Below are 19,384 nucleotides of genomic sequence, written 5' to 3'. Positions count from 1 at the left end.
GGGACCTCGTGGGCCGAAGCGCTGGAGGTGGGGAGAAGGAATGTCCGCACCGGGCTGGGAGGTGTGGGATTGCGTAGGAAACTGAGACACCACCACGAGCGGCAGCGCTGCTCCTTGCATGCGGTAGAGCTCACTCTTGTTCGCAGAACTTAAGTGAGGAAGCTGGCCGCTTGTAAACAGCTGACAGAGCTGAGTGCGCGCTGAGGTCATCGCTTAAAGAGGTATTCGTTTGCGTTACGACAGGCGAGTCCTGCAGGAAGCAAGGACTAAGGTAGACGTTTCTTTTTTTGAGCTTTATAAAACGTATTTGAAACCTACAAATAGTCAAAAGGGTACCAGGCAATCTGAACAGCCCTACAGGTTTGCATGAAGCTTAAAAGCTTAGTCCTCCCAGCATGCGTCCGAGGTGTACCTCCCATGCGCGGGGGGGCAGTTGGACAAAGCTTCTGCTTGGACAGGAAGAGCACTGGCTGAGAGTTTCTGTTGTGGAAATAAGGAAAGGATTTAAGCAGGTTCCATTTATACCCTGTCCTCTGAGATAAGCCTACCTGGGATAATTGGCAAGGACAGGTAGTTTGGCTATTTTGAACAGCAGGAAACTGCAAGGTGACTGCTTGGTAGGGAGGAACTGTTCCAGAACACGTGTATGCCTGCTCTTCCTACTGCACAGTTTTGAGGAGCTTGTTGTCTTATATATAACTTAAAACTTATGTATAACTTAAAAAGTTCATTTTAGGGTGATGCAATTCGTTAATGACTGTTCCCTTAACTGCTAACTTGTACTTGATATACTTTAAAGTTGGTGTACTCGGCAGTACAGAGCGTTTGGCTTCAGTCTGGGTTACCTCTGTAGCTGCAGCTCAGCAATGGTGTTGTAGGGTTAGACGTGTTTGCTGTACTTCTGGAATCCAAAAGTAGAATCAGGGGATCCAACCTGCCTGCTTTATTCTGGTTCTGGTCTGTTAATCTTTAAAGAACAAATAACTAAGAATTGTCTGTAATATATATATATATTTTAATTTCCTTCCATTTTTGTACAAAATACATTGGAAGCTTTCTTTCTTTCCCCTCACACATACGTGAAACCCCTGTTTTGGTTCAAGTTTTGCTTTCATTCCATGTTTGTTGACTTTACCTGCGCTGGATTTTTGTTCTTTTCTGAGTGAAATGATGCTTCTTTGCAAGTTGCAGTTCCTTAACTGTTTCTATCTTCATAGCTGCTATTTGGAATTGTGTTACATTTGCAGCAAAAACCTTAAACCACTTTTTCAGTTACTGTTAATAAAGTAGTTAATCTGTCTGCTATGTAGAGCTTTTCAACAGGAGATCTGACAGTACTTACACAAAACTGAGTCTTGCTAGTCCTCCTAGGGCAGGTGGAGAAACAGTTACCAGAGGGGAAATTGAAGTTACACAGTGTAGCATGAAGTTACTCAATGTAGCAATTTCAGACAGGATTAAGTTCTTGTTACCTGAGCCTAGCCCGATGTCCTTGTTGCTGTTAGGGCACTCTGGTGGCTTGTTTTGCCAACTCCAGAGTTTTCAATCCAGTGGAATTCTCCTTCGTTGAGGGATTGCACCATGGATTGTTAGTACCAGATAGAAAGTAATTTACTGTGGTATGGAACTCATGCAAAGAGATTCAGCAATTTAAGACTATTTCAAGTTAATTTCAGAATGTGTGCTGAAATATGCTAAGTCATGTTCAGTGTCTTTACTGATGATCTGGATGAGGGGATTGAGTGCACCCTCAGTAAGTTTGCAGATGACCTCAAGTTTGGAGAAAGTGTTGATCTGCTTGAAGGTAAGAAAGCCCTACAGAGGGATGTGGGCAGACTGGATAGCTGGGCTGCGGCCAAGGAGATGAAGCTCAACAAGACCAAGTGCCAAGTCCTATACTTTGGTCGCAACAACCTCAGGCAACACTACAGACTTGGGACAGAGTGGCTGGAAGACTGTGTAGAGGAAATGGACCTGGGGGTGTTGGTCAACGCTTGACTGAACATGAGCCAGCTGTGTGCCCAGGTGGCCAAGAAGGCCAATGACATCCTGGCTTGAATAAGAAATAGTGCATCCAGCAGGAGCAGGGAAGAGATCATCCCTCTGTACTCAGCTCTGGTTAGGCTTCATCATGAGTACTGTGTTCAGTTTTGGGCCCCTCGCTACAAGAAAAACACTGAGGCCCTGGAACGTGCCCAGAGAAGGGCAGCAAAGATGATGAGGGGTCTGGAGCACGAGTCTTACAAGGAGCAGCTGAGGGAGCTGGGATTGTTCAGTCTGGAAAAGAGGAGACTCAGCAGAGACCTTTTTGCTCTCTGCAACTCCTTGAAAGGAGGTTGTGGCAAGGTGGGGGTTGGCCTCTTCTCCTAGGTAACAGCGATAGGACTAGGACTGAAGGCCTCAAGTTGCACCAGGTGAGGTTCAAATTGGATACTAGGAAAAATTTCTTCTCCAGGAGAGTGATTAGACACTAGAACAGGCTGCCCAGGGAGGCAGTGGAGCCACTGCCCATAGAGATGTTCAAGAAACTTGTAAATGTGGTACTAAGGAACATGGTTTAGTGGGCAATATTGCTGGTAGGTGGACAGTTGGACTAGATGTTCTTAGAGATCTTTTCCAGCCATAATGATTCTGTGATTATTGAAATACTTTTTTTCTGTCCTTGGAAAGGAAGGGAACAAGAGATGCTGTGAATTATTTATATATTTATTTTATGAGTATAAAATATGAAATAAATGCAGGTAGGTGTGTAATCAACACTAGCCTTTTGCATTTGTCAGCAGAGATGGGGAAAACTTTTTCAGCTGTGTGTTACTGTGCTGTATGCATTCACCAGGGGAGAAGCGAGAGGACAGAGCAGGCAGTTGGTATCAGGACAGAAGCATAACCTGCATTCTGGTGCTACTAAGCTTTCTCTCAAATCAGATATTATCGGATTGTGTTTGAAGTGGAAGATCTAGTTAAAATATGCTTTTGAAATGTGAATTGGTATCTTTACTTTTTGATGTCTGAATTGTATGTATTTTACAGTAGTGTTCTGTGACAGAGAGCTGCCCATAAAGTAGCATTAACACTGCTCATTCATGACAAATTTTTTGCATCCTGTTCCTTTTTGAAAAGAGGAGAATATCATTGGTATTTCCTACCCTGTACACCTTCTCAATTTGTTACACGGAGGAGTTTTTGTCTGAATACTGACTTAAAATTGTCTTAGAATGGCTTGGAGTGGAAGTGTGTGTGTGTGTGTGTGTGGAGGGGTGTCAAATACAAGAATGTATGTTTTTGTCTTTGGTAGCTGTGTCTGATGGCTGAAGGCTTGCCAAGCTGTTGTTCTGTGTCATCCTCTTTCCTGTGCTTACTTCTGTGCAACTGCATCTCTATTACCCGCTGTGCCCCAGACCGACCCAGGCAGAGATGGATAACAGTTGCTGTATTGCTGCACTTCATGGTCTAACAGTAAATCAAGCACCTAGTGAACTATTTCTTATATCCCAGGAGGGGATGGAGAAGGGAGTGCAGGTCCACTGGGTGCCCAGCTGGCTGCAAGTATACAAACATAACAGACAGGCAGAGACATTCTTTGGGTAACTTTAGCTTCAAGAGTAGCTTGGCATAAATTTCTTCTGGAATTTGGACTACCTTCAGAGTGGCTGGCTCTTCCAAGACCTCATTTTCTGTTGTTGTAGGACAACTGCTTCTGGGATGCAGAGTGAATCCCATCAGATAAATGAATGGGGTTAAAACCAGCACTGTTCTTAGCCTATCAGGTTGTTGCAGGGCTGCACAAACGGCTGCTCTGGCAGCACTGAGAAAAGCGGCATCAAGTTGTTAAGCTGCAGCAGCTTCCCCAGCTCTCCTTATGGTAACAGTGACACTGCAGAAAAATGTCTATCAAATCATGGCCACAGATCTGTTTTAAAACACTGCACTGTGAGTGACTGAGTGGATGCAATTAGTGGGCAGTGTTCTCTGGGAGAAAGATAACGCAGCTATGAACTCCTACGCTGGGTGTAAAGCAGCCTTCCTCAACTGGAGATCAGGTGAACGTGGAGGCCTCCCTCGCTACTTGGTCTCACCAAGGGCTCCATATAGTACAGTTCTTCTCAAATAGTAACGAGGAGCTGTACTTTCATTCTAACAGCACCAGAAATTATTCATTAGCTTTAAATTGTTAACACAGACTTGGTAGGATTTGTGAAGCTGTTAAGGTGATATGAATGCGAAATTGTAAGTGGCTTCTCTTTGAAGCACTTAATAATGTTACACATATATCCTTTTATTTTTAAACTTCTTGTGTTGCAGAGGTTGGGGTTGCACATGGCACATATACCCTACAGAAATTTCATGGAAATAAAACTTCTAAAAAAAAGTTCTTTAGGATATTCTGAAGTGATGCTTTATCCTTTCAGAGAACGTCAGTGAAACATTTCTGGTTACATATGCTACTGTTTCTAATTTTACTATTTTTTTCTCTCCCTCCCCTCCTTCCTTTTTTCCTTTGTAGGAAAGAAACTGACATCTTCATAATCAAACTGTGGGAGTTGCTGCTGAGTTTGTTCTGCAATCACCTCTTGTTGAGCACCAGGTTAGAAATGCAGATTTGCTTTGTTTGTAAACCTAAAGTTATCTGAGTTAGGGTCTAAAATGTTGCTTAAGTTTTTAAAAAGCATCATCACTCACACTGAAACAATTGCTGAAATAATATTTGGGCACAGTGGATTGATTAACATTTTTTTTTTTTTAATTTGGATGGTATATGTAAATTGTTCAGATGTTTATATTTATGAGTGACTAAATATTTTCTAACCTACTAAAGCATCTTCACTTACAAACAAGAAAGGAAAATATTAGTTTTCAAAGCTCTAAGTAGAGTCAGTCTATGGAACTAGTGAAATGATTTACGTAGCACCTAGAACTCATTTTTGGAGATCCTGCGTGTGGATTCTTGAGGCAGCAGCAAACATCTTCAGTTTAGTGGTAGCTATAGTATGTTCTGTCCCTACAGTTCCATAAGAAAATGGGATTTTTGATGTTCCAAAACCTGGGAATATATACGGATAAATAAACAGTTTGTATAGCTAGTTGTTCTAATCTCACTGTATATAAGCACGTTTTCTTGTATTAAATGACGTTCTTGTGTAATTTCTACTTTAACATTTAAGATATTCTCTTGGTTTTGAAACTAGAATAAATGCTATAAATAAAACATTAATGAGCTGGTAATAGCTGTTGTATATCACTTGCTAAAGCAAAAGGTAAGGAGGTATAAAATTTGTTATTCAATATTATTTATTAAATACAAACTTCCAATGTATTTTATGATTACCAATTATAGGGAGAGATTTCTCAAAAGAAGCACACAATCATGATTGATTAAAACTCTATTTTTAATACCTTAACTCTACTTTTTTGCCACTCTTCAGCCATTGTCAGTGAATAATTGTGTTTGGGTTTTAGTGGAGGCTTGTCTACCTTAGAAAATGAGACGTTTGGCTTTAATTGGTACTCATGAGTGTTTAGTAGAAGCCATTTACGATTTACTCAGATAATGGCTTTAAACAGGAACTTTATCTTTCGATCAAAATTCTTGATTTGCAGTTTGTTGTAGTTTGGGACAAAGGAGTGTATACACTGTTTGGCTTTTGCCTGTAGTAAAGAAACTGCCTTCATTGGCTACCTGAAGAGACAGCTCTAACCTTTCAATAAGTTCCTTTTTAATTCACATAGTGCTGAGGAGGTTTTAAGAAAGCATTTACTGGTGGCTGAGGCTGCAATTGTAAGGTTTGCTTGCCTTAGAAGCGAGTCCTACAAACACAGAACTAGAGTCAGATTAGCAAATAGCTTGTGTTATTGATCTGTGCCTTAGGTGATGGTGTTTGAAATGGATGGATGGACGTAGCTACAATAGGAGTTAAAGAACGTATCTTGCTATAGATTCTACTGGTGTTACTAGAACCTTGAAATATTTGTTTTAAACTGAAATAAAGTCTGCTAGTATTTAATCAGTGCAAATACTAATACATTTCAGAAGATAAATATCCTAATTCCTCCAGTATAAGGACTTTTACATTTTTAACGTACATAACCTCAGACTATGTATAGTTCTGATATACATGATGTAACGTCTGTTTTGAGGAGGAATGTAGTTTGGAAATACCACTACTGATTTTTCTTGAATACTCTTATATCACTTTACAGGCTTTGTTGTATTGGATTAAAACTTCTGGAGTTAAGAGTATAATTTCTGATTCTTCACCACATGCCTTCTATTTTACAATTAAAATAAGCCAGTGCGATTTACTAATTTCTGTGACACTTGGAACTGTAAATGCTGAAATGGCTGAAAGCAGTTGTTTTAAAAATATTATTCAGTATATCTTGTTTCCTTTTACTAAGAAACTGAATGAGTCAAGCAGGTTAAAGTACTGTTACACCTGGAACAGAATCCTTACTTAGATGACGAGATGAAAGATTAAATTGCTTTTCAGCAATATTAAGTGAATAAACTGCAGAGTAATAAGCATCTGTTCAATTCTTTAGTTGGACACCTTGGCATTTCTCATTCCTAGAGATCAATCCTTGAAAATCTGCAGCATAAAAATGACTTTTTTCTCTCCAAGACAGTAACGAGTTGGTTGCGTTGATTGGAATAATCTTGCACTGAAGCAATGCCACATGCAACACTGGAAATGTATTAAGTGACTGCACTGTCACTAATGTTCTAACTATATACATACTAAATGTTTACTTTACAGTATTTCTTTTAGTATAATGAGTTCATTAAAAAAAAAGCTTTTGATGCTAATTCAGAGATCCATAATCTGCTCGGTGTCTTTCACATGTAGTTTTGATGGTAACTGACAAGCTGTAAGTTAATTAGCGCAGAACTTACTAATGAGGATGCTAAAATCCTTACTTTCACATTTTTATTGATGCTTTTTGAACAAATTAGAGTAAGCTTGCATGTATGTCTTAAGTTTTAGGAACTTCCTGGATGTAGGTGCTGTTCTTAAGCAACAAAACTGCTGCAGTTAATTGAATGATAGGAAAGTTTTGGGAAGTTGACAAGAGTACTCATCTTCAGAAATGGGGATAACCCAAAACCAAAGCAATAAAACAAGGTCTGTTAATTAGCATGGAAGACAGCTTCTTGAATTAATATGTGGTGTTAATTAACAGGAAGTCTGATGTTGTGTTGTAATTACCACCAATATTTTTGACATACTGAGTGACTGAAGGTGAATTATATAGATAGCAATTTAGTAAACACTTCAGAGCCTGGGAACATTTTTTTCCTTTGTTTCTGTTTCTCTAGAAATATGGATAGACTTCTGCGACTTGGAGGAGGTATGCCTGGCCTGGGACAGGTTAGTATATAGCTTGTCACCATCTTCTCTTTTTTTATATTAATCAATTACTGGAATACGCCTTTAATTATTTTTTAAATCAACACCATCCCCACAAAAAAAACAGAATTCATAGGAATAATGTCTGACTTCAGAGATGCTATATGTGTATGCAAATCATTGGTTGTTACAGTCTGACTGCTTTTGTTGGTGTGAACACTTGTGTTGGCACTGTGGTTTTACAGAATGTTTATTAACCTTTAATTTAGTGTTTGAACAGTTCTAGTTTGAATTCAAAAGCCATGGAAATAGAAAACAAAATTCAAAATGGATTTCCAATAATAGGGGTTTTCAGAGCATCACTGTTGCACTAAGTGACTGAGTGTTCCCATTCGCTTCTTTGTAAAATAAATAATTTGGTTCTTAAACGAGGTTGTGGTAGGCATTGTGACTGAGCTACATATGTATTTCATCACTTGAAGGTAGCTGTAGCCACCTGCATGTGCTGTACTCTGTTCTGTGTTGTTGGCTATTGTCCTTGCTCCTATAATTCAGCTCACAGCAGAAAGGCCCCCTCTGGCAGCCATTCTCTTCCAGCACGAAGCCCTCGTGTGTAGTTTCTCCTACCTCCTTAGTGTAAGTCTCAGGTGCTTTTTTCTCTTGGCCAGTTGGTGTCTTCAAAAATAAAACACAGCTGATCTTATCGCATTGGGCTGCCAGGCTTTTCCCTGGCTACCACTGATACAGTGAGGGGGGAAGGAAAAGAACTTCTTGTTCAGAGGCTTCTAGGAAGAATTCTTTCCTTATGGACAGGACAGGACTCCATGGTCCCATTGGTTCCAGCTGTACACTGTAGAAGGCCTTTTCCTTCTCTCCTCATCTGCCTCTGTTCTAAGCCTGGAATCCAGGCTGTTGTGCTTTGGGAGGAATCAGTTCTGTTTGTCTTAGTCTTTGTGATGTGTGTGTTTGCTTCTGGAATGACTGGGATTGTGAGGCCTACAGCTTCTTTTGGTCATGTGTGACGTGTTTGTGTCCAGTGGTGTAATACTGAAGCATTTGGTGCATATTCTAAAGTGTTTACAGCCTTTAGGTGTTTGGTTAAATTAGCTGCAACTTTTTATGAATATTTTTTTTTCCAGTTTTATAGCTAAAATTCTATTCACACTCTTAGTGAATCTTCAAGCAGTCCTCAGTTATTTTTAGTTTCATTTTCTTAAGCAGTTATTTCTCTTGTTCCTCTGAGCTGCCAGCCTGCTTCATGACTCTTCAGTTTTTTAACATCTGCGCAGTCTAATCACTCAAGCTTTCACTTCTTGGTCCTCTCTGAACTTGACGCATATCAAAGCTGTTTTTCAAATTTACAGTTAACTTTCTCGGGTGTTTTCTGAATTTCTCAGCTATAATTTAAGGCTTGATAGGAAACTGCAGCAGACAATAGAACATAGCAGTCAGAAGAAGCTTCATGAACTCCTCTGGCAGCTTTGGCCTGCAAAGCTGCTCCGTTTGTTTAAATATGGAATTGTCTCTTAAATGAATTGATGAGAATGTGTTGGATTGAAAAGAAAGTGGAAAACTGAATTGCTCTTTATGCAAGTTGCTGCTTGCACTGAATATCTTGGCTACTTTTGTAGTCTTTGGCTTACTGAAGCAGTGGGAGGGATGTTTAACCAGAATAATCTTGTATCCTTAGAATATAGTGTTTTGATGGACAATCAAAGATCACTTCTGTTCTGAGTGTTGACTGAGACATTGAGAGTAAATCAGAGGACTTTGAGGTGGAAGAAAGAAGTTGGGCATTTATTGTCCCACTATAGGATAAATAGAGTTACTACCAGTGGGTTGCCCTCTAGTGTACTAAACAATTGTATAGAACTTTTTCTTTGAAGGTTTTGCTTTTAAGGTTAAATACAGTAAAACTACCTGCTGGAATTATGCAAGAAACATCTGTGTGTAGAGACTTATGAAAGAAGAAGCACTTTCAAAGGAATGCCATCTAAGTCAATTCAGCAATTATTTTTTTTTTTAGCTAAAGTTTTGATTCCTTAGCAGGAGAACTGTATCAAATAAGATCAGTTAATAGTTGAGTTGATTTGATTTGCTTTTTAACAAATATTTGAGTATCAGCCTGATAAGCACAGTTACTGTTTGATCTCTACTGTGGAATTCTTTTTCACTGACTTGCCTTAGTTTCTTCAACAGCACCCGTCTCTTTCACCCTTCTTATACCACCTGTATTATATTATTTGCTTTCCACATTACTTCTAAACTCCAAGATTCTATACCTACGGCTAGTTGGATTTGTTTTTACATCTTTCTTTTCAGAAGTCTTTGGATGTCTTGTATTCTACTTGGGAACTACTTCTAGCAAATCCATTTTTTTTCTCTATTTACTGCTTGCTTTATCAACATCTTATTGAGTTGTTATTTGAAGGCAAATTACTTGTTTTCAATGTTGAGTTGTCCAGAAGTGGTCAATGCTAAATACGCTAAATACCACTGACCATGTATGTCTTCATGTGGCTGCTAAATATCTGAGAAAGACAACATCACTGTAAGAATAACCACATGCATATTTTAACTGTGTTTTCCATCCAGTGACTTATGGTTTAGACATCTTATGAACAGTTTCTTTCTTTATTAGTCATAGATTGACAAGGACTGTGTTCTTAAAGAGAAGAAAAGAGGAATGAAGATGCTTTGGCATCACATAAGCAATCCACAGTGTTTTCTGTCTGGCAGTAAACTTAGTCATTTACTTTGTGTTCATTGTATGAGAAGATACCCATGTTAGTTTTGACCTTGGCACGATAAGTAAGACCTTCTTTGAAGCAGTTCTTTGTGCATAATTTAGTTCGCAGCTGCCTGGTAGTGTCAGCATTTGAATTTCTGCTTGTGTGATATACACTGAGAAGAGTGAATGGTTGAGGGGTTTTAAAAAGATGTGGGGGACCTGTTAAAAAGGGATATGATACTTATTATTACTTTCATTTTCCTTTTGTTGATCATGGGAGTTCAGATTTTGGAAATACCTTTATTTTCCTTTTCTTGTACGTTCTCTTCCTGCATCTATGCTTTGTCGTGTTTTTTTTCCTCCCCTTTCCTGGTTTGTTCATTTCCATCTTCCTGTTGTTTCCCCTGAAATACTGCCCACCACTGCATTTCACTGATGACTTAGTACTTGGTTCTGCATTGTACATTTGCTGCAGACAAATTAAGAGGCTTTGTGGGGTACATGAAAGCATTCTTCTTAAGCAGCAGGCAGGAATTTGGAGCAACACTCCTCTTCATTCTGTACACTGAGCTATTGTTTGCTAGTGAAATGAGTTCCACATATGTCTCTATTAGGCAATCCTAGTGGATGTTGATTCAGAGTGTGAGTAAATGAAGAAAGCAGAACTGTTTGCCCAAGACTACCAGAAGAGTAACCCAAGCTATGCAAGTTCTTGTCCACATGAACACATCTGGTCTATTTCTGTCTAGGTGTGATAGGAAGCAGAGAAATAAGTAATACTTCTAAAAATTATTTTTCATTTTTCAACATATCTTTGAAAATGGTTTACACTGTTGTGTTGGTGCATACAAATGTTCTAGTGCATTAAATGGAAAATAAAATTATTTCTGCATTTCTGAATTAGCATATTTGATGGTGAGGGGAGGGGAGAATATAAAAATGGGATGGAAGGCAGAGAGGAGTGACCTGTGTCTTACAAGGAATGTTTACACCTTGACGTGGAATATAGAAAATAGAAGTGCAGATAGCTATTTTATTTGAATAATGGACTTGCCAATTAGCCATCAAGTGCTTCCATCTGTGAAATAGTTGATCAGATGGGTTAGCTGGGATGTTTCCAGATTAGGGCATTGTAAATGGCACTTGAAAACTGTCACTTTGATTATGAGGTTTAAAGTATTGCAGTGTTTGATTCGGTGGAACCTTTTCCCTCATATTATCATGGGTTTTCAGAACATACTGATCCCATTGAGTAAATCTATGGCACCGTGGGAACTTGGGAGACCTGCCACTGATACAAAGTTCTGTTTCATCTGCTAACGTAGCCAGGATGGTTATTAGGAAAGAGCACTACTGCTTTGGTTTTCTGCAAGGCTTCAGAATAAGAGTTGGTGAGCTGGCAGACAAAGGAGGGTCAGGCTCACATTAGCTCATTTCCAATTATCAATTAAATGCAGGTTTTCTTGAGTTACTTCATTGGAATAAACTGATGTATCTTTAAGTAAATGGCATGTTCTAGCTGGCTAATCTGCACGCTAATATCCCCTTGTGTAATAAGGCAACTTATTGAACATTATTTTAGTTAATTGCTTTTTGAAACAGCTTGTTCTTAGTTTGGAGGATACAAGTGTGTCTGTTGAATGCTGTTGCCTTTGACGTAAGGAACTGGGTTGTTTTGTCTGGTTTTTCTTCAAAAGGCATGGAGCATTTCTTATAGTTTTTGGTATCCATTACATCTCAGTGACTTTCTCATTCCTGTGTCCCCTGGGTGTATAAACCTTGTGGCCTGAATTGTGACGGCACACAATTCTCTGCTTCCCATGCATTTCAAACTTCTGATATTCCTTCTGAGAATACTGTACAAGAGGAAGAAGTCTGAATTTGCAGCTCTGGAAGTTATGCATCATTACTGTGCCACTGTTTGTGTGACATTTTCCACTGAAGTCTCCAAGTACTCAGGATGTTTTTGTTGCTAAAATAGTGAATATACATCCCAGCTGATGGGGGGGGGAGGGGGAGGGAGAGAGGGGAGTAAAATACAGCTTGTGTGACTTCTTCCGATTTTACTTATTTCCCCAGAAGATATCAACCCATTTAAAGAGCAGCAAGCTTTAACATTTTCTCAGTGACAAACAGTAGTCGTCCACTGAAAACCATCCGACATCAATTCCTATAAAAATTTTGAAGAACTTAATGGCCTGCAGTATTTCCTACAGAAATTCTCAGCTTTCATATCTAAAATCACACATGGATAAGATTGAAAGAGATCTTTGGAGGTCAGCTGGTCCCTCCTCGCTCAGGCAGATATGCGTGCTTGCGGTGTGTTTTATATAGATGACCGTTTTCAGGAAGGGAGAAAAGCACCTATGATAGAGCAAACCATGCTATTTTACTTGAATTGACTGAACTGAGTATCTTATTGCATTGATTGGTTGAACAGTCCTTTGTTAAAGCAGCAAAAGTTGTGTGTCATATTTAAGGTACCAGTGTGGCCCGGATCTGCTTATGCTCAGAAGATTCCAGCCTCATGGATAGCATAGGCTTACTTGAGAGTTGCTGAGGATTGCTAAAAGCTGATACAGTTTGCCTACATTTGAAATATAGTTGAGTAATTGTAACTTTATTTATATCCAACAGTGCTAATGGGGGCAGGGGTACAGGGGCATTCTGGAGTCACTTCAGGAACTGTCATACAATTGTCTAAGCCGATGGGAACTTGCCCACAGTGTGTACTTTCTTCGTGGTGTAAAACATGCCTTAAAGTGCCACTCTACAGTCATGCTTTACTAAAGATAACAAAGCGAGTGGGTTGTGCATGAGCATTATTAGCTTCCTGTGATCTACTATTTTCCTGTAAGCTTTGGAGACCATTTTTAGCTGTCTACTCTTGGCCTCAGATTTTAAACTTCTTTATTTCTAATTATTAGGCAATTAGCTCCTCTCTCCTCAACTTAATTGCCAGCGTAGTCCAGCTGACTTTCCCTTGAAAAGACAAAGGAAACTTGGGCAAGGAAATGAGTGTAGTCATAATGAGAAAACAGGAAAAAAGACTAAACGAGCAGTCATCTTTGTGCCTCTGTCATTATGCTTGTTCATTTGTAACATTTTGTTCTGTAAGCAGAAAACAGCTCCCATATAGTGATCAAAATTGCTTCCTCATCTGAAATGCTGTGCTATTGAATAATAAGTTGCAGTGTCACTGTGCAGCCATTTAAACAGTGCCATTTGAGCAATGGCCTGTTTTCTTCCTGTGGTGATGAAGGTTACTCTTCAGATTTTACTAGGACCATATGTTAGAGGTGTTCTTTTTGTATTAGTATTGGTGAGTTTTGGTGTGCTTTAGGGTGACTTCAGGCAGGGCCCACAGTGGGCTACCTGAACTGCTTGACGTAGTTCTTTAGAATAAGACAGCGTCAAGCATAGCTTTGAGCACAACTTTCTGGAGGAAGAGAAAACTTCACGAATCCTGACTCCTTCAGTGTCTCATTTCTAAATCTCAGTAGTTTATGTATTGATAGGAATAGATAACAATAGCCTTAGCCTTATAGCCAATAGTCTTAACAATAGCGATAGCCTTAGTTTTATTCTGGAGTGAAACCGACATATAGTATTTTCTGAATCTCTTTCTTTCCCCTGTAGTTCCAAGCTGTGAAGAGCAGTAATTCTTCTCAAAAACATATGTACACACACAAAACAATATTTGCTTTGTCACCCTATTCATATGGATTTCTGCTATCTGTGGTTAATGCAGTGATGCAGCATGCCTTCTCATGCTTTTGTGTGTCTCAATGAATCCTAAATAGTTAAATCTTAGCAGCCACTTCGTGCTACAGCTGTATTAGTAATGTAACAACAATCAGAATATTGCAATTTGCATCAAATATTTACATATCAGTATATTTCTGATACATTTTAATATTGGATAATGTATATTTCTTATAAAAACATTAGACTAACTAAATAAATAATTAAAACAAGTCTATTCATACAAAGTACAGTGTAGCAAAACTAAGCTTACCTTATCTCAAAATAAACTGAACTGGCACCGTATCACTGCTAAATCCTGCTAAATATATATTTTCTCTTACTAAGCTGTAAGCCTCCACCTCAAATGATATTTCCTATGGGAATGTCAGAAACAGGAGCACTGTTGTTGGTAAAAACATTATAAAGCAATTTTGACTATTTTAGACATTGCGACTTTGGGAAATCTTGCATTGCCCTTGTAGATGGATTGCTGTGCTTCTGTGCAATTGTTAGTTATGCAAGGGATATCACTGGAGGAGGTTCTTTTTTCTACTCAAGAACTTGTGAATGGACAGGCTAGAAACATAAGCTAAATTTTGTTGGATGATTCCTGTATATACACAAAACTAAAATTTTGGCCATGTTCTCTGTTGAGAGTTCTGTTTAATTTAAAACAAACAAAGAGGTAGTAAAATTTTGGCTCTGCTGAAGAGGTGTTTGCAAACTGATGATCCCAACCCATTGAGCCAACTGCTCAGAGCTATACAAAGTTCTGTGTTCTGTAACTTTGGGTTTTGAAGAGGAGGAAGGTGGGAAATGTTGAATGTTTCAAATCCATCTATATTGTTGTTGTTGAGTTCTGCTGTAAATGTGAACCTGGATGATTTTTTTTTTTTGTAGGAGACAGGGTTTTGTCAAACATACTGAGGCAGTTTTTCTTTAATCCAGCCTGTTAAAGTTTTTCACAAAGATATTTTTAATTTAAAGTAACGATTGATGCCATAATATTTCCCTAGCATCCCTACTCCATTTTGGAGTCTACAAGACTCAAACTAAACATATTACTGTAATTTTTATTTCATCTGACATATGGTGTAACAAGACAATGTGATCCTTTCAGAAATCTAGGCTGTTTGTTGAGGCTTATGGTATTTTGTGGTCTGTTATGTATGCTTGATTATAATTGGTATAAAAATGGGCCTAAACATACAAACTGTTTAGACATAATGCTCGCTTCAAAATATAATCCTGTTGATGTGGAACTAACTGTAAAATTGTGTGTGTACTAGCTGGAAAACTGCAATAAAATTTTAAATTCCTACTAATTAGTGTGTGATTTACAGTGCAAATCAGTATATTTTCCCTTTCCTATGAACACTATAGGATTTTATTTTTTTTATGAATAAGATCATTTGCTCTATTGTGACTGATTGTCCTGTGCATGGGGAATAAAACGCATTGCTTCTGGTGTTTGTCATGACCGCGTTGTTAAACCACTCGGGTCCTGTTGGTGACTTATTCACTTCCCCGATTGAACTCCAGTTGTTTGTTTTGAAGTGTATTGTCTCAGTAGAGAGGAACAGTCATAATTTAGATAAAATTTTTAGCTTTAGCAATGTGTAAAAAGAGGTATGGTTTTCTTAGCGTATATGTCAACATATCAGGTTGCACTTCTTCTCTACATAAGCGAAGTAGAGAAGAGCTGAAATGCTTAGGTGGCTTTTAAGTCTTTTATTATTATCACCTCTCTCTCTCTCTCTCTCTCTCTCTCTCTCTCTCTCTTTCTCTCTCCTCATTTCTCAGGTTTTTGTGTCCTTTTTGCATGTATTCTATAGTGCTTATCCTCCCGTTCTGAACTATACCTTCACTACTGGATTTATCTCAATGAAAACAGTAGCTCTAAGCTCACTTCGAGTGCCTGATCTTTACATGTATCCTTTAATATGCTAAATTATTATTTTATGATGGTTGTCATTGCATTTATACCCCTAATGCCCATTTTCTCCCACCTTCAAAACAAATGTGATTATCTGGAATGGTTACTATGAAGGAAGTAGAGGACTAAAGGAAAAGGGCTAGTGAATACTTACTTACATTCCAAAGTAGTGCAAGTTTTACTTTGTCTTTCTCAATTGTCTTGAGTTATAACAGCTGCAAATATGTACTGAAAGGGTTAAGTCGGCATGAAAGAATTCATTTCCACTTTAATGACCTAGCCTTGCTGGGTTAGGACTATGGGGAACATGCTTCTGACTTGTACTCCTATTGCCAATTAACACCTCCTATAACAGGTTGCCTCAGCTAGTCATTGAAGCAGAGGCAGTAGAAATAGTTTACATGCAGCTTGTTTTTCACACTAGTTGTTTAATACTCACAAAATTAAACTATTAAAAGGTTCTTTCTTGCCTTACTAGGGAAGAAATAAACACTACAGCAGTCAGTGTTCGCTTGTGTGTTCTATGTTCAGATTTAAATTGTTCCAGTTGCAAAAAAAAGGTAGTGTTTCTTATATATTTTACACAGCAATGCTGTTTGACACAATAAAGATAAGATTTGCTCTACAGCACTTCACTTTGCTGTCTTTTTTTATTTCAGCTGCCTCTGTAAAACCGAGTTTCTTTGTTGGAACTGCTGTGCTATATTTCAAAATCATCTTTTGTTCTATTAGCATGACACTGGAACAGTATTTAAGATTTATTTAGACAATAGGAGCTGTCTCCATTTGCAGAATATTTCTCAGTTGCTAGCGTAATTAATCGAGTCCACTTCTTATACCTATCTGGAAAAATGTAAAATAGTACAAATAAGGAGCAGTGCTCTGAAATGACACTTTAGTTCGCGTTTAATCAGCAGGTATTTTAATAACATAATAAAATTGGCTAAATAATTGATACCAGTTCACACTAAGAGAAAGGTGGAGTAATATACCTAAAAGTGTTAACAAATTTGCTAAAAGTCCCAAGTAGGTAACACTTTGAGACGTTCGTTTTTATCCTGTTAGAATGGCAAACGCCTTTAACACTTCGTCAACAAGGGCTGCCCAAGTAAAGGGCTGCTTTTTATATTGGATCATCCCTTTAACTGTTTGAAATAAAATTATGCATATCATGCATAATTTTAATACTTCAGTGTAATCATCTGTTCATAATTTGAATGCGATTCCTTCTGAATTATAAGTCATATTAGGAACACCAAAAATAAAAAACATTTTTAATTATACACAGCGTTACCAATTGGGGTTCTGCCATTCTGAGCAAAGCCAGAATTTGATTGGATCAGTGTGACTGACCTTTAGGCGGGCATTTCTCTGACTCACAACATGCATAGGTGCTTCAGGAAAAACACTGTTTTTCAATAGGTAGCATAATAATTTTACTCTTTCATTTTTTTTCAACAGTTTTTGAATTCGAATAATTTGGCTTACATGGGAGTGATTAAGAATGCTGAATATTCCATGACATTTCTAAATAGCATTTCCTGCAGTTCCCCAAGTTCTAGTTCTGCAGTAAATTACTCAGTAACTTGTGGGCCTGCAGAAAGAAGCCAGTATGTTGTTTTGCAGCAGAATGGACAGCCTGAAAGTCTGTGTAATGGGAAAACTGTGACCTTTGCCACAATGAAACCAAAAATATCAACAGATCTTCTGTGCTACAGATATGAAGTTTTCATGTTTGGGTTTCTGACATCAGTTAAATTAATTCAGTACTCTAACAAAGGAGCACCATCCTTGTGAAGCAAAGTTGGCAGGCAGGGAAGTTTATGAACAATGATAACAGAACAGTACATGTTGTGGAGGTCGGTGTAAAATACTTTGCCTCCACATGGAAATCAACTAATAAACTCTTCTTATTTGTTCCTTTCTTTTCTGAAAGAAGTGTGTAAAAATTCTGTGGAAGATGAGCAGAGCCAGACAAAGAAGTCTCTAACCATGTAGTTCCTCCATGGCTGCCACGTGCTTAGTAACTGGTGTCCAGCTGTGACTGCCACCCTGGCACTGTCCTATAGAGTGTCATCTCTTTCAGAAAAGGAAATGGTCAGAGCTGGAAGTCAGATGGCTCCTGTTTCCAAATGCCTGTTTCTTTCAGTTGACATTATTTAAAGCCCAGTAAACTACTTGGATCTTTTAAGACTTATTCAGGTGGTTTTGTTTGTCAAATCCTTAAAAGCTTTGTGCTAAGAATCTTTCATGAAACTTGGGTTTATATTTTTCTGTGGATGAACAATTGTGTTCCAGTACTGTTTTGTATTCCATTTTGCCTATGGTATTAAATAAAAGGGAATTAAATCTGTTACACATGTAATTGTGGACAACATTTAACCCACTTCTTCCTCAAAATTCTTGGATCAGTACTTAGGAATCAATTCAAAACTTTGGGCAATTTATTTTATGGTGACATTCTAGTCTTTGTTTTTGTTATAGATTGAGGATTCATACATATAATAATTTATATACTGCAACAAGTTGTCTCAATTTCTCATATTCAGATTGGAATTGTAATCTATGGGGAAAACATAGTAAAAGGAAATTGTTAGATCTCCCAAACAAACAGCTATGACCAAAGAAATACTTAGCTGATATGTGCTATATTATGTAGGAAGATTGGTTATTGATAAATCTACAATATATTTGCATTGAATATTACCATTAGCTAATTTTTAAGAGTTCAAGTAAATTAGATAAATTGTATGAGAAGAGTTGGAGCTGATCTTTGCTTAAAGTGAAACAGTGAATTTATGATTGCTGTCTGCTTAGTGTAGTCCTTTTATTTACATACAGCTAATCTCGCACATAGTGCACAAAATCATTCTTAGTGAATGCCATGGTTTAAAAGACATGAGGGGGAAAAAAGGATGCAGGGCAAAGTTGATTTACACCAGTGGAGTGTTTCCTTTTGTATTAACAATACTTCCTGTGCTGAAGATGAATCATTGGCTATGGGTATGGGCAGGAGAACTTATCAGAAAGTGATTTCTGTTTTTCGAACTTAGCTTCCAAAATGCTGAAGGGATCAACAGCAAGAATGACATTAAATGCTTCTGGAATATTACCACCACCAAAACAAACAAAAAAACCACCACAACAATTTGAAAGGCCCAAGTAGTACAGAAATAATGAAAGAGAAAGATTAGGAATGAGCTTAGTAGGCTAATGCCCAGATTTAGTTCCTACCTTTGCTTAAGCTAACAGTATTTTAGGTGTCTTATTACAGAAACAAAATGTAATAATATTTGTCTTTGTCTCTTTGCTGTCAGTGTTGGCTCTACTGACTGATTTTAAATAGATTTTAAAGAGGGAAAAGTTAGGAAGAATAATTAATCTCTTACAAGTTGTGAATGCAGGTGTCTGTGCAGGGGACAAAGCTGTGATTAATGCTTCAGCTGCTGGAAGGGTGTCAGTGTGATCTGCCTCCCTAACAGGCAATGGAGAGTCCATGCAGAAGAGCCAATTTAAATGTCATAACCTGCAGAATAAACTTCAGTTAAAATTCCTGAGTTTTGTCAAACCCAAATTAGTTTTCCAGAAATCCCAATTCTTTAGTTAATAATGGGTGTTGAAATG

General features: G+C 38.1%; 1 protein-coding gene across 1 annotated transcript in view; it reads left to right on the top strand.

The window, feature by feature from the left end:
* Positions 1 to 145: 145 nt before the first annotated feature.
* The window catches only part of LOC100547734 (26S proteasome non-ATPase regulatory subunit 14), a 37,949-nt gene continuing 18,710 nt past the window's right edge, over positions 146 to 19,384 (top strand). The window contains exons 1-3 of the mRNA XM_010713672.3: positions 146 to 271; positions 4,505 to 4,585; positions 7,316 to 7,367. Of these exons, the coding sequence (XP_010711974.1) occupies positions 7,320 to 7,367 (48 nt within the window). The 5' untranslated portion in view covers positions 146 to 271; positions 4,505 to 4,585; positions 7,316 to 7,319. The remainder of the gene's footprint in view (positions 272 to 4,504; positions 4,586 to 7,315; positions 7,368 to 19,384) is intronic.

The sequence above is a fragment of the Meleagris gallopavo genome, chromosome 7, assembly GCF_000146605.3.
Source record: "Meleagris gallopavo isolate NT-WF06-2002-E0010 breed Aviagen turkey brand Nicholas breeding stock chromosome 7, Turkey_5.1, whole genome shotgun sequence".
NCBI classification, from domain to species: domain Eukaryota; kingdom Metazoa; phylum Chordata; class Aves; order Galliformes; family Phasianidae; genus Meleagris; species Meleagris gallopavo.
The sequence above is the reverse complement of the archived record's forward strand: the minus strand, read 5'-3'. Positions and strand labels throughout refer to the sequence as shown.